This window comes from Hordeum vulgare, chromosome 2H (genome assembly GCF_904849725.1).
Source record: "Hordeum vulgare subsp. vulgare chromosome 2H, MorexV3_pseudomolecules_assembly, whole genome shotgun sequence".
NCBI classification, from domain to species: domain Eukaryota; kingdom Viridiplantae; phylum Streptophyta; class Magnoliopsida; order Poales; family Poaceae; genus Hordeum; species Hordeum vulgare.
The window spans coordinates 641,260,340-641,275,155 of NC_058519.1; the positions used below are offsets into that span (position 1 = coordinate 641,260,340).

At 45.0% G+C, this 14,816-nt stretch overlaps 1 protein-coding gene across 1 annotated transcript; it reads left to right on the forward strand.

The window, feature by feature from the left end:
* Positions 1-2,000: 2,000 nt before the first annotated feature.
* LOC123431125 (heterogeneous nuclear ribonucleoprotein U-like protein 1) lies at positions 2,001-7,118 on the forward strand. The gene is made up of 8 exons (XM_045114960.1): positions 2,001-2,109; positions 2,199-2,980; positions 3,082-3,273; positions 3,414-3,522; positions 4,971-5,029; positions 5,134-5,208; positions 6,117-6,257; positions 6,390-7,118. Exons 1-8 carry the CDS (start codon positions 2,001-2,003, stop codon positions 6,873-6,875), a joined length of 1,953 nt encoding a protein of 650 aa, XP_044970895.1. The 3' UTR covers positions 6,876-7,118.
* Positions 7,119-14,816: the final 7,698 nt, after the last annotated feature.

Sequence of the window (14,816 nt, forward strand, 5' to 3'; positions counted from 1 at the left end):
AACTAAATGACTAAAACAACTATATAAGCAAAACAATATTGTTTTAATTAAAATCCTAATTTAAATTATTCTAAAAATAACCAAATAAATCTTACTGTGACAACAATCTAACACATGACTAGGTGCAAAAATAATTAAATAAACACTATTTGTAAACTCAAGTTATTCACAATCTGGGTTTGAAGCAAATTTGAACAAATTCAGATTTAAACATTTCAATTTTGAAAACTAATGGCACAAACAGAAACTAGATAGAATTTTGAATCTAATGCAAAAAGAATCACTCAAAAACATCAAATATCCTAAAAGATATAAGCAATTTAAAACAGAAACTACAAACAGAAAACAAATTTAAAAACAGGAAAAAAAATTAGAACCCCTTTAGTCCTGGTTCGTGTCTTGAACCGGGACTAAAGGTCCCATTTGAATCGGGACTGATGCCCGGCCGGTGCCCTTGCCGCTCAAACCGGGACTAATGCTAACATTAATCCTGGTTCATAATGGAACCGGGACTAATGTGTAAATCAAGCTGGGACGAAAGCCTTGTTTTCTACTAGTGCGATGGAAACGAAACCCATCGAACGGCAAGTGGGGGGGGGGGGGGTCATCCTACGGCTACATGGCGACCGACCTAAATTTGATGTAGTCAACCGGCGCCTAGCGCTGCCCTACCCTCGGCAAACACTAAAGTCTCCACACTTGTAGGATGACAGTAGGAGAGAACCCTGTTATCAGGGCCAGCCTTGAGTTTTTGGAGGCCCGGGGCGAAACTTAAACTCAAGGCCCCAAAATATAATCATCAAACTTATATGAATTTAACATTGTGCAAATATTAAGGTTTTCGCTTGTATATCATACCGCAAACAAAAAATCCAATAAGGATCATTGGTGTTTCATATTAAAGAAATTGTATGGCCACTCCCTTTGATCCATAAATTCACAACATTAACATTTTTTCTTAACTTATTGTGGGTTGAATTAACAATCCAACAAAACTAACCACTAACCATGCCTTAACATTTTATTATATAGCGTGTTGGGATATGTTATTTTGCATTTCGTTGATTAACTTTCCGGAGAATCAAAAGTAATTTTAGGTTGCAAGAACAGACAAACAGTCGTTTATTAAACAATTTAATTCGACAAAGATGGAATAGTAAAATATACATTTACCTCGATGCGACAGATTTAGAGCTCGTCCCCATACCTAGCCCTTAAGCCGTACACGGCTTTCTTGCTCCTGTTCGGCCGCCATGGACAAGCTCTTGTAGCGACCATCATTGTCAGTCGCCCACCCATGAAGATCTTCTTCTTACCGATGCAGTCTATGGGCGCGACGAAGTCACAGAAGACCTATAGAGTGGTCACCGGTGTGTTTCGCAGCGGGATGGAGCCTTGTCATTGTTGTCCCGCATATCTCTCTGGAGCAACAACAAGAAGCAGCAGATGTGTGATGACATATGAGCCAATAATCTCGAGCGTGCCTGTAGCTAACGAAAAATAGGAGGTCGTGTAATCAACCGCCGTAGTCACCGGCAGAGTTTATGATGTGGCTTATGATCTGCGAGGGACTTCCTTGTAGATCGTGGGATCAACAACAATCAATTACTAGATTACTACTTCCTTCGTCTCAAAATTCTTGTCTTAGATTTATCTAGATATGAATGTACGTAGTCACGTTTTAGTATTTAGATACATCTATTTTTAATAAACAAACTTAAGACAAGAAATTTGGGACCGAGGTAGTACCACTTTGGGCCATGTCCGGTACAAAGGCCGGAGAAAATTTTGGGGGCCCTTAGTCTCGGGGGCCATGTCCAGTACAAAGGCCGGAGCAAATATTGGGGGCCCTTAGTCTCGGGGGCCATGTCCAGTACAAAGGCCGGGCGCCCTGCCTGTTATACGGTCTCGAATCCAATCTCCCGCCAAACGTAACTGCTTGCCGGCTTGGTTCGTCCTCCCTGCCAAGAAGCCAAGAAATCACCGGTGCCAAACTGCCAATGGCGAGTACACGCGACGAGAGCAAGCAGCTAGCCAAGCGCCCGCGACATGACGACGCCCAGGCTGCGCCGGCGCGCGTGCAGCTCAACCCGGACGACTGCAACCTCGGTCAGTGCATGCGTTCCCATATCCGCCGAAATTCTCCAAGCGCTCGCTCAACTCCGGTGGTCACGCGCCTCGTCTCTCTCTCTCCCCAGATTTCGTCGTCGACCATGGCGGGCTCCGGGGGCACGCGCTGCACGGGGGCGGGTTCGCCTACTGCTGGTCGGGGGCGCGCGCGACGGCGGGGGTCCGGCGCGGCGGGCGGTACTGCTTCGGGTGCAGGGTGGTGGCGGAGCAGCCCGTGGAGATGGACGACACGGAGGCCTGCCAGCGGCACCTCTGCCGCGTCGGCGTCTCAAGGGGGGACGACGCCGTGGGCAGCCTCGGGGAGGCCGGCGGCCACAGCTTCGCATTCGAGAGCACCGGTAAGCTCTCCCACGACGGCAAGCTGATGGACTACGGCGCCGATTTTGGGGTCGGGGATACCGTCATCTGCGCGGTGGACCTGGATTCCAGGCCCAGGGCGTCGATCGGGTTCTGCAAAAACAGAGAGTGGCTTGGGGAAGCCCAATCTTTCGATGCCTTTTCCAGCGAGAAGGGGTTTGGCCTGGTTGATGCTCCTGCGGCTGCGGGGCCGAGGCCGTGGGAGTCGGCAATGTTCCCTCACGTGCTTCTGAAGAATTTCATCGTGGAGATGCAGTTTGGCATGGAGGACGGGCTGGAGCCGGTCAATGGCTACCAGCCCTGGAGCTCAGCTTTGGCGCATGGCAATGGAGTGTATGGGCCTGTGTTTGCAGAGCAGAAGGAGTGTGAGGTCCTGATGATGGTTGGCCTCCCGGCTTCCGGGAAGACGACTTGGGCAGAGAAGTTTGTCAGGGAATCTCCCGAGAAGCGCTTCATCATTGTCGGATTGAACCTTGCATTGGATCAACTGAAGGTTGTGCTGCAAACCATACATTACATCCATTGGATCAATTGAAGGTTTCTACTTGGAGTTGTTTTTTTTTCAGCTAGCTTACTCTTGTCTTGTTGTTGCAGATGTCAGGGCTGTTGAGCAATCCATTCTACGAAGAGCGCTTGGATAGCTGGCTGGACCGTGCTGCTAAAGTTGTGGAAGGATTGATGGGCAGAGCTGCAAGCGTCCCTCGCAATTACATTATCGACCAGACCAACCTCGAAAGAATCGCACGCATTCGTCTTTTGAACAACTTCTCCAGTTATGGTTGCAAAGTAAGTAGTTTTTCTAATGTGTGTTTGCATTTGTTGGATGAAAAGTGTTGTTGGATAGGGTGGTGGTTCAAAATTCAAATGGATATGATGGGCAGGTGTAAAACTGAACCTTGTATTACTACCATACTGCATTGTTGCAGATGGCTGTGGTTGTTTTTCCGGCGCCTGCTGAACGAAAATCCAGGTCATCGAAGCGATTCATTCAAACGTGGAAGGAAGTGCCAGATGATACGGTTAACAAGATGGCAGGTAACTAGTGGAGTAAATCCTTTTCATCTTTTCATCAATGAGAGACGAAAGAAGCTTGCCAGTTCAGTTTGTCCCTCTGAATCTTCAATACAGTACAGAACCTGACTCTTCCCCTTGACTGTCGTACGTGTCTTTCTTTCGGGTGCCCATTACCTAACCCACCATCTAGTCTAACTAAAGCAGTAACTCTCTAAGCTGAACCTCCCCGCAAGATTACATTACCATCCGGTCGGTGCCATATGTCATTTCCTGTAATCTCAACTGAAGAACAATGCATCACTCGGCCTTATTTTATACTTCTTCTACTAGTGATTGTTCCATGAAAATAAAAGCTTAAGCAATACACTTACAGGTTTTTTTAGGGTGAGTTCCACTCAAAATTTCCCTTTCCCAAATATGCCATCGATTTATTATTATTATTATTATTATTATTATTTTTACACTCTAGTTGACCGTGTACAAGCTCTCTCTCTCAAGCATTGTTGAGGAAATCGTTAACTGGTAACTGCTCGGTTGGCTCACGAGTAGGGGATTAATAGACTAATTGACAAGTTAATCGACCATTTAATCCATTAATTGGACGATTTATCACTTAATCGGCTACTCGGTGACCCTACGAGTAAGGATTAATCAGCAAGTTAGCTGGTTAGTCGGACGAATTCTTGAACAGGGCTCTCAGGTGATGTCAGTTTTTTCAATAAAGACTATTCTACCCTTGGCCCATATGTCAGAATTAGGAAACAAAGAACCTGAATTTTTTTTATGGAAAACGCTGCCTATCTTACCCGCACAGTGCCTACCCTGCCCGGCCTAGCCGGCAGCCGCACCGCCCCCCTCCGCATCACCGCCACCGCCGCCGCCGCAGCCGCCCTCCTCCAGTCCACATCACCGCCGCTCCCGCCTCCTTCCGCATCTCCACATCGCCGTCACCTCCAGTACCGGACCCAGCCACCACATCTCCACGTCCCCGCTGCCGATCCCTGCCCCCCGACCTCCTCCCCACGCGGCGCCGGAGGGAGGTACCGGCCTCTACCCTCCTCACAATCGCGGCGGCAAGCACCAGCGAGACTCTCCCTCTCCGGCCGAGGACGCGCGGCAGAAGCAAGCAGCAAGCAGCAAGCAGCAAGCCGATGGCCAGCCCCTTCTTCCGCTCCTCCCCTCCACCCCCATGTGTTGTGAATGTGATGAACCAATATGGTCATGTGGCAACTTTGATGCTTGTGAGGACATATTGATGCTTTTGATGAAATATTTGTGTCATGTCTCTGACTTTTGATATGTGTGGTGCTGGAACCTCCTATCCTATGCAAATTGTGATTTTATCCTAATTAAGGGGAAATGCTGCCGAAATTTTCTGTGTCATAGCTGTCAGTTTTGCATAACTTTTACAGTAAAATGCCTAGTAACGATTTTAAGCTGAAAAGGTTTGCCTTAAATTTTCTTTTCAGCCAACTTTGCCTTGCCAATGTCCAAGGACATGCCTGGTTCAATGGAACCTTTCGATCAGGTATTACTGCTTTCATCTCGTTGTGATGTAGTACTATCTTTTGGTATCCATTTTTCTCAGTCAAACCATTTGATGACATCATTGCTGCTTCACAATTCCTGCAGGTACTTTTTGTTGAGCTCTCCCGGGGTGATGCTCAGACATACCTCGACCAAATGACAAGTAACCGTGGATCAAATGTACGGTTTTCTTTTATTTACATTCATAATAATTCTTCAAATTTTTTGCTATTCTGACATATGTTAAAGCCCAGTAGATAACTGACACAATGTTATGATTCACGTTGCCAAGTGTACTTTGAGTTTCCCATCAATATTCTTGAAACCGTTTAGATGGTCATGTGAAATATGAGTATGTCACTAGACTCGTCATTACAAGTATTTTTTTTATCTGCACTAACACGGGACCTGCTGCATGATTGTTTTTGCTATTCAAAACACTACCGACTTCTGCATTGTTTTCACAGTAAGTTAGCATGTCTCCACCTACCCAATCTATATAAGAATAAATCAATTCTTAGTTTTTTGCCAGTGCATGGAGACGTAGATGCGCAGTTGTACTCCTAACGGTCATAATTTAGAATTCTTCTCCATCTCTACTGTCATAGGTAATGCTATAAGTCAAAAAGGTCATAGTTTCCCGCACTGAAACAAACATGACTTTTCGTTTGCAGTATTACCTAATGTTGATGCAGTAGCTAAGAAAACTGAGTCTGCTACACACATTGGAAATTCCACAGTTCCTCTTGTGTGGCTTAATTACTGTAATGTCAGCTCTTGTGTGTGAGATGTTTGTTGTTTCCCTTTGTTTTCATCTATGGTTGACTGGTTGGTACTTACTGTGAGAAGGGATATTCCTTGTCATGGTCACACAAGAGTCATTTACTTGCAAGATGCAGGTTGGTATCTTATTCAAACATTGTAAAGGCCGGAAGTGTCTGCCATTCCATGCCGTATATGCTAGTTTATTCACATATTGTTTGCAGCATTATGGGCAGCTAAAATCACTGATCAAGAAAAATGATTAATGGCACTTGGTGTTTTAATTATGGGCCGCTAAAATCTATGGCACCTTTTCATGCTTACAGGCTTTCCCTCAAGATGCTTCTGCTCGAGGCTGGCAGAGTACAAGCCATAATCAGATGCGGTGGAGATCCAGTGTTTCAGATAAGCAGTCAAGTTCCAATGCTCCAACCGAACCCTCAAGCTCAAATGCTCCAGCTGAAAAGGTAATCCCTCTCGTACTTCTGCGAAGGAGATACTTGTCATTGTGAAAAGGAGATATTTCTCATTGTGAATATTTGCTGTGTGTGAAATATATATATACACTAAGGTTCACAATGTGCTTTGCATGCATCCAGGATAAGCAGGTGGACTCTGATTTCATCGTGTCCAAGAAGTTTGAGCTTGCACATGAATACGAAGAAATGGATAGGGAGTACAAGAACATTAGGGAAATGTCCAGGGGTGGCCAAGCATCAGAAGCTGCTACTGATGCTGCTTGGGCTGCGTTCGAAGCTCGCCTGGACAAATGCAGAGCGATACAGAGAGAGATAATGAACGCCAAAGGGGATCCTCAGCCCATCCCTGAGTGGTTTCTATTGGGCAAGGATTTTGTTCGGATGAAGAACCTTGAGCTTCAAAAGGAATTGGAATTAGCGGTGGAAAGTCACAAGAAATTCATTAAGATGTCCGGGAGAGGCCATGCCCCGTCAGCTGAAATTAAATTTGCTTTGGCTGCATTGGAAGGTCACCTTAACAAATGCAGAGCGATACAAAGAGAAATAAGAGAGGCCAGAGGGGATCCTGTACCCATCCCGGAGGAGTTATTGGACTACCGGCAGTAGAACCACGTTCATTGATTGTTGTTACATGCAAAACACTGTTTTAGTCCTTGAGCATCCGGGCAGTTCTTTTAAGGAACTCAGATGTTATATACTCCTAGGTGCTATATAGTACTAGCACGGTTCAGTTTTTTTCTTTTCTTTTTTGCTAACTTCTTCATCCAGTGGTGAGATGGACCAGAGAGCTGGCCATGCACAATTCGTTATTATATTCATTGAAATGAATGAGTTGGAATTTGATTATAATCCATGAATCCTGTGAACATGAACGGTACCTCTCATCAAGATGCAAATACCCGTGTGTTGCAGTATAAAGAAAACGCTGGTTGCCTCGTCAACCAAAACACCCACCAAAGCTCTAGAGTCGGTGCAGTATAGTCTGTTCATGTATTTAGTTGACTTAATCGCCCAAACAGAACTTTTAACATAAATAATTACCAGCTTACATATCATTTGTTATTAAGCCTAAATCTAGGGTGCAAATGTTCAGTTCATGAACTATGGTTACCCAATTTAACACGACCCGTTTTGTTTTGTGCATTGATGCTTTCTCACCTACGACGTTAGTGGGCAACAATGACGGTAGTTGGTTTATGATCCAAATCAATTCGTCCTAACATGAATAAGTCTGTTTGTTTCGGGTTCATGCTTCATTTTTTACAGTTTGCCTTAAAAGGCAGAAAATCTTCTAAAAAGGGTGCTTTCGGTTTTGGCTTTTCGCTTATGATGGTATAAGGCAAACTCCAAAGCTGAAATCCCCTAAATAAAAGCATTTTTGTCTTTTTCCTGACCATAAGAATTATGTGCTTCCAGCATGACCATCCTTGCAAAACGGCTAAGAAATATATGCACTATTTGGTTTGCAGGTTTCCTAGTTTGTCTCCAACCTCCACTGTGCTATTCATCAATTATGATGCACTAATTGCTTTTGTTAATGTGAGGCATGCTTAGCCGAAGAGACGGAAGAAAAGCGAATTTATCGGGTTAAATATTGCGACAGACTAATTAACCAATAAACTAAATCAGTGATAATTGTTTTTTTCCTAAACCTAGGAGATTTTTCTTATGGACTTTGAACAATCTTCTCAGGAAGTTAGAATGACTTATTGTACACCTGAAATAATTATTTAACAAAATTATAGGGAGAGGGAAAAGTCTAATCTCCAATGGCCAAAAGTGCCCACTATATATAGGGGAAGGGGAGAGGGGGTGCCACCCCTAGGGTTCCCACCCTAGGGGGTGCGGCAGCTCCCCTAGATGGGAGGTGCGGCGGCCAGAGGGGGGGGGGAGGGGGTGGCGCACCAACTGGTGGGCCTTAGGCCCACCTAGCTTAGGGTTTGCCCCCCCTTTTCTCTCCCTTGCGCAATGGGCTGAGTGGGGAGGCGCACCAGCTAACCTAGGGGCTGGTTCCCACCCCCACTTGGCCCACCTTACCTCCCGGGGTCGTTGCCCCCTTCGGTGGTCCCCCGGGGTCACCTCCGGTGGTCCCGGTACGTTATCGGTGATGCCCGAAACACTTCCGGTATCCGAAACCATCCGTCCTATATATCAATCTTTACCTCAGGACCATTCCGCAGCTCCTCGTGACGTCCGGGACCTCATCCTGGACTCCGAACAACTTTCGGTAACCTCGTATAACAATTCCCTATAACCCTAGCGTCATCGAACCTTAAGTGTGTAGACCCTACGGGTTCGGGAGACAGGCAGACTTGACCGAGACACCTCTCTGGCCAATAACCATCAGCGGGGTCTTGATACCCATGGTGGCTCCCACTTGCTCCACGATGATCTCATCGGATGAACCACGATGTCAAGGATTCAATCAATCCCGTACACGATTCCCTTTGTTTGTCGATATAGAACTTGCCCAAGATTCGATCGTCGGTATACCTATACCTTGTTCAATCTCGTTACCGGTAAGTCTCTTTACTCGTTCCGTAGCACGTCATCGTGTGACTAACTCCTTAGCCACATTGAGCTCATGATGATGTTCTACTGAGTGGGCCCAGAGATACCTCTCCGTCACACGGAGTGACAAATCCCGATCTCGATTCGTACCAACCCAACAGACACTTTCGGAGGTACCCGTAGTGCACCTTTATAGTCACCCAGTTACGTTGTGACGTTTGATATACCCAAAGCACTCCTACGGTATCCGGGAGTTGCACAATCTCACGGTCGAAGGAAAAGATACTTGACATTAGAAAAGCATTAGCATACGAACAATACGATCTAGTGCTAGGCTTAGGATTGGGTCTTGTCCATCACATCATTCTCCTAATGATGTGATCCCGTTAGCAATGACATCTAATGCCCATGATCAGGAAACCATGAGCATCTATTGACTAACGAGCTAGCCAACTAGAGGCTTGCTAGGGACACATTGTAATCTATTTATTCACACATGTATTACTGTTTCCTGTTAATACAATTATAGCATGAACAATAGACGATTATCATGAACAAGGAAATATGATAATAACCATATTATTATTGCCTCTAGGGCATATTTCCAACAGTCTCCCACTTGCACTAGAGTCAATAATCTAGTTACATTGTGATGTATCGAACACCCATAGCATTATGGTGTTGATCATGTTTTGCTCGTAGAAGAGGTTTAGTCAACGGGTCTGCAATATTCAGATCTGTGTGTACTTTACAAATATCTATCACTCCACTCTGGACATGGTCCTGGATGGAGTTGTAGCGGCGCTTGATGTGCTTTGTCTTTCGGTGAAACCTGGGCTCCTTGGCTATGGCAATGGCTCCAGTGTTATCACAGAAGAGTGTCATAGGACCCGACGCGCTTGGAACCACTCCAAGGTCGGTGATGAGCTCCTTCATCCAAATTCCTTCATGAGCCGCTTCTGAAGCAGCTATGTACTCCGCTTCACATGTAGATGCCGCCACGACTTCTTGCTTGCTGCTGCACCAGCTCACTGCCCCACCATTCAACACATATACGTATCCGGTCTGTGACTTAGATTCATCCGGATCTGTGTTGAAGCTAGCATCGACGTAACCCTTTACGACGAGCTCTTCGTCACCTCCATAAACGAGAAACATTTCCTTAGTCCTTTTCAGGTACTTAAGGACATTCTTGACCATTGTCCAGTGTTCCATACCTGGATCACTTTGGTACCTCCCTACCAAACTTATGGCAAGGTTTATATCAGGTCTGGTACACAGCATGGCATACATTAGAGAGCCCACGGCTGAAGCGTAGGGGACATAACCCATCTTCTCTCTATCTGCTACCGTGGTCGGAGACTGAGTCTTACTCAATCTCATACCTTGCAAAACTGGCAAGAACCCTTTCTTTGAGTTTTCCATATTGAACTTCTTCAATATCTTGTCAAGGTATGTACTTTGCGAAAGACCTATGAGGTGTCTCGATCTATCTCTATAGATCTTGATGCCTAATATGTATGCAGCTTCTCCAAGGTCCTTCATTGAAAAACTCTTGTTCAAATAGGCCTTTATGCTCTCCAACATATCTATATCATTCCCCATCAATAATATGTCATCCACATACAGTATGAGGAAAGATACGGAGCTCCCACTCACTTTCTTGTACAGACAGGCTTCTCCGTAAACCTGTATGAACCCAAACGCTTTAATCACCTCATTAAAGAGAATGTTCCAACTCCGAGATGCTTGCACCAGCCCATAGATGGAGCGCTGGAGCTTGCACACTTTGTTAGCTCCCTTAGGGTCGACAAAACCTTCTGGCTGCATCATATACAACTCTTCCTTAAGGTTCCCGTTAAGGAACGCTGTTTTGACGTCCATTTGCCAAATTTCATAATCATAAAAGGCGGCAATTGCTAACATGATTCGGACTGATTTTAGCTTCGCTACGGGAGAGAAAGTCTCTTCGTAGTCAACTCCTTGAATTTGTCGAAAACCCTTTGCGACAAGTCGAGCTTTGTAAATGGTTACATTACCGTTTGCATCAGTCTTCTTCTTGAAGATCCATTTATTTTCTATGGCTCGCCGGTCATCGGGCAAGTCCACCAAAGTCCATACTTTGTTCTCATACATGGATCCTATCTCGGATTTCATAGCCTCAAGCCATTTGTTGGAATCCGGGCCCGCCATCGCTTCTTCATAGTTCGAAGGTTCACCGTTGTCTAACAACATGATTTCCATCACAGGGTTGCCATACCACTCTGGTGCAGATCGTGCCCTTGTGGACCTTCGCGGTTCAGTATTAACTTGATCCGAAGCTTTATGATCATCATCATTAACTTCCTCTTCAGTCAGTGTAGGCGCCACAGGAACAACTTCCCGCGTTGCGCTACTATCCTATTCAAGAGGGGGTGTAATTACCTCATCAAGTTCTACCTTCCTCCCACTTACTTCTTTCGAGAGAAACTCTTTCTCTAGAAAGGATCCGTTCTTGGCAACATAGGTTTTACCTTCGAATCTAAGATAGAAGGTATACCCAATAGTTTACTTAGGGTATCCTATGAATACACATTTCTCCGCTTTGGGTTCAAGATTTTCTGGTTGAAGTTTCTTCACATAAGCATCGCAACCCCAAACTTTAAGAAACGACAACTTAGGTTTCTTGCCAAACCATAGTTCATACGGTGTCGTCTCAACGGATTTAGACGGTGCCCTATTTAAAGTGAATGATGTAGTTTCTAATGCGTATCCCCAAAATGATAGCGGTAAGTCGGTGAGAGACATCATAGATCGTACCATATCTAATAAAGTGCGATTACGACGTTCAGACACTCCGTTGCGCTGTGGTGTGCCAGGCGGCGTCAGTTGTGAAACGATTCCACACTTCCTTAGGTGTGTGCCAAACTCGTGACTCAAATATTCTCCTCCACGATCAGATCGTAGACATTTAATTTTTCTGTCACGTTGATTCTCAACCTCACTCTAATATTCCTTGAACCTTTCAAATGTCTCAGATTTGTGCTTCATCAAGTAGATATACCCATACCTACTCGAATCATCGGTGAGAGTGAGAACATAACGATAGCCACCGCGAGCTTCAACGTTCATTGGACCACACACATCAGTATGTATTATTTCCAATAAGTCGGTTGCTCTCTCCATTATTCCTGAGAATGGAGTCTTAGTCATCTTGCCCATGAGGCACGGTTCGCATGCGTCAAATGATTCAAAGTCAAGAGACTCTAACAGTCCATCAGTATGGAGCTTCTTCATGCGCTTAACGCCGATATGACCAAGGCGGCAGTGCCACAAGTATTTGGGACTATAATTATCAACTTTGCATCTTTTGGTACTCACACTATGAATATGTGTAACATCACGATCGAGATTCATCAAGAATAAACCATTCACCAGCGGAGCATGACCATAAAACATATCACTCATATAAATAGAACAACCATTATTCTCTGACTTAAATGAGTAGCCGTCTCGCATTAAGCGAGACCCTGATACAATGTTCATGCTTAAATCTGGTACTAAATAACAATTATTAAGGTTTAAAACTAATCCCGATGGTAGATGTAGAGGTAGCATGCCGACGGCGATCACATCGACCTTTGAACCATTTCCGACGCGCATCGTCACCTCGTCCTTGGCCAGTCTCCGCTTATTCCGCAGTTCCTGATTTGAGTTGCAAATGTGAGCAACAGCACCGGTATCAAATACCCAGGAGCTACTACGAGCGCTGGTAAGGTACACATCAATAACATGTATATCACATATACCTTTAACGTTGCCGGCCTTCTTGTCCGCTATGTATTTGGGGCAGTTCCGCTTCCAGTGACCTTTTCCCTTGCAATAGAAGCACTCAGTCTCAGGCTTGGGTCCATTCTTTTTCTTCTTCCCAGCATCTGGCTTACCGGGCGCGGCAACAGCTTTGCCGTCTTTCTTGAAGTTCTTCTTACCCATGCCTTTCTTGAAACTAGTGGTCTTGTTGACCATCAACACTTGATGCTCTTTCTTGATTTCTACTTCTGCAGACTTGAGCATCGAGTACAACTCGGGAATGGTCTTCTCCATCCCTTGCATGTTGTAGTTAAGCACAAAGCCTTTGTAGCTCGGTGGGAGAGACTCGAGGATTCTGTTAATTATAGCATCATCCGGAAGTTCGACTCCAAGGGAAGTCAGACGACCGTGTAACCCAGACATTTTGAGTATGTCCTCACTGACAGAACTGTTCTCCTCCATCTTACAGCTAAAGGACTTGTCGGAGACTTCATATATCTCGACACGGGCATGAGCTTGAAAAACTAGCTTCAGCTCCTGGAACATCTCATATGCCCCGTGTTGCTCAAAATGCCTTTGGAGCCCCGTTTCTAAACTGTATAACATGCCACACCTAACCAGAGAGCAGTCATCACTCCGTGTTTGCCAGACATTCAGAATGTCCTGGGCTGCTGCAGGAGCGGGATGGTCACCTAGCGGCGTATCAAGAACATAAGCCTTTTTAGCTGCTTCAAGGATGAGCTTCAAGTTGTGAACCTAGTCCGCATAGTTGCTACCATCATCTTTCAGCTTGTTTTTCTCTAGGAATGCGTTGACATTGAGGTTGACGTTGGACATCTACAATATTTATAAAGACAACTTTTAGACTAAGTTCATGACAATTAAGTTCATTTAATCAAATTAAGTATGAACTCCCACTTAAATCGACATCCCTCTAGTCATCTAAGTGATACATGATCCATGTTGACTAACCCGTGTCCGATCATCACGTGAGACGGACTAGTCACCATGGTGAGCAACTCCATGCAGATCATATTCAACCATACAACTCATGTTCGACCTTTCGGTCTCTTGTATTCGAGGTCATGTCTGTACATGCTTAGCTCGTCAAGTCAACCTAGGTGTTTCGCGTGTGTAAATCTGGCTTACACCCGTTGTATGCGAACGTTAGAATCAATCACACCCGATCATCACGTGGTGCTTCGAGACAACGAACCTTCGCAACGGTGCACACTTAGGGGAATACGTTCTTGAAATTTTAAGAGGGATCATCTTATTATGCTACCGTCGTTCTAAGCAATAAGATGTAAAACATGATAAACATCACAATGCAATCATATAGTGACATGATATGGCCATTATCATCTTTGCTCTTTCGATCTCCATCTTCAGGCATCGCATGATCATCATCGTCACTGGCGTGACACCATGATCTCCATCATCTTGTCTCCGTGAAGTCGTCACACCAACTACTACTATCACTACTACTATAGCTAACCGTTAGCAATGAAGTAAAAGTAGTAAGCACATGGCGTTGCATCTCATACAATAAATTAAGACAACTCCTATGGCTCCTGCCGGTTTTCATACTCATCGACATGCAAGTCGTGAAACCTATTACAATAACATGATCATCTCATACATCATACATGCAACATCACAACTTTGGCCATATCACATCACATGTCAAACCCTGCAAAAACAAGTTAGACGTCCTTTAATTGTTGTTGCAAGTTTTACGTGGCTGATTTGGGTTTCTTGCAAGAACGCCTTCTTACCTATGTGACAGCCACAATGATGATATGCCAAAGCTATTTACCCTTCATAAGGACCCTTTTCATCAAACCCAATCCGACTAGAGTAGGAGAGACACACACCCGCTAGCCACCTTTATGCACGGTGTGCATGTCTGTCGGTGGAACCAGTCTCACGTAAGCGTACATGTAAAGTCGGTCCGGGCCGCTTCATCCCACAATACCGCCGGAAAAGAATAAGACTAGTAGCGGCAAGCAAATTGACAAATCATCGCCCACAACTTTTGTGTTCTACTCGTGCATAGAATCTACGCATAGAAAACCTGGCTCGGATGCCACTGTTGGGTAATGTAGCATAAATTCAAAATTTTCCTATGCATATTCAGATCTTCCTATGGAGAGACCAGCAACGAGAGAGGGGTAAGAGCATCTTCATACCTTTGAAGATTGCTAAGCGGAAGCGTTGCTAGAACGCGGTTGATGGAGTCGTACT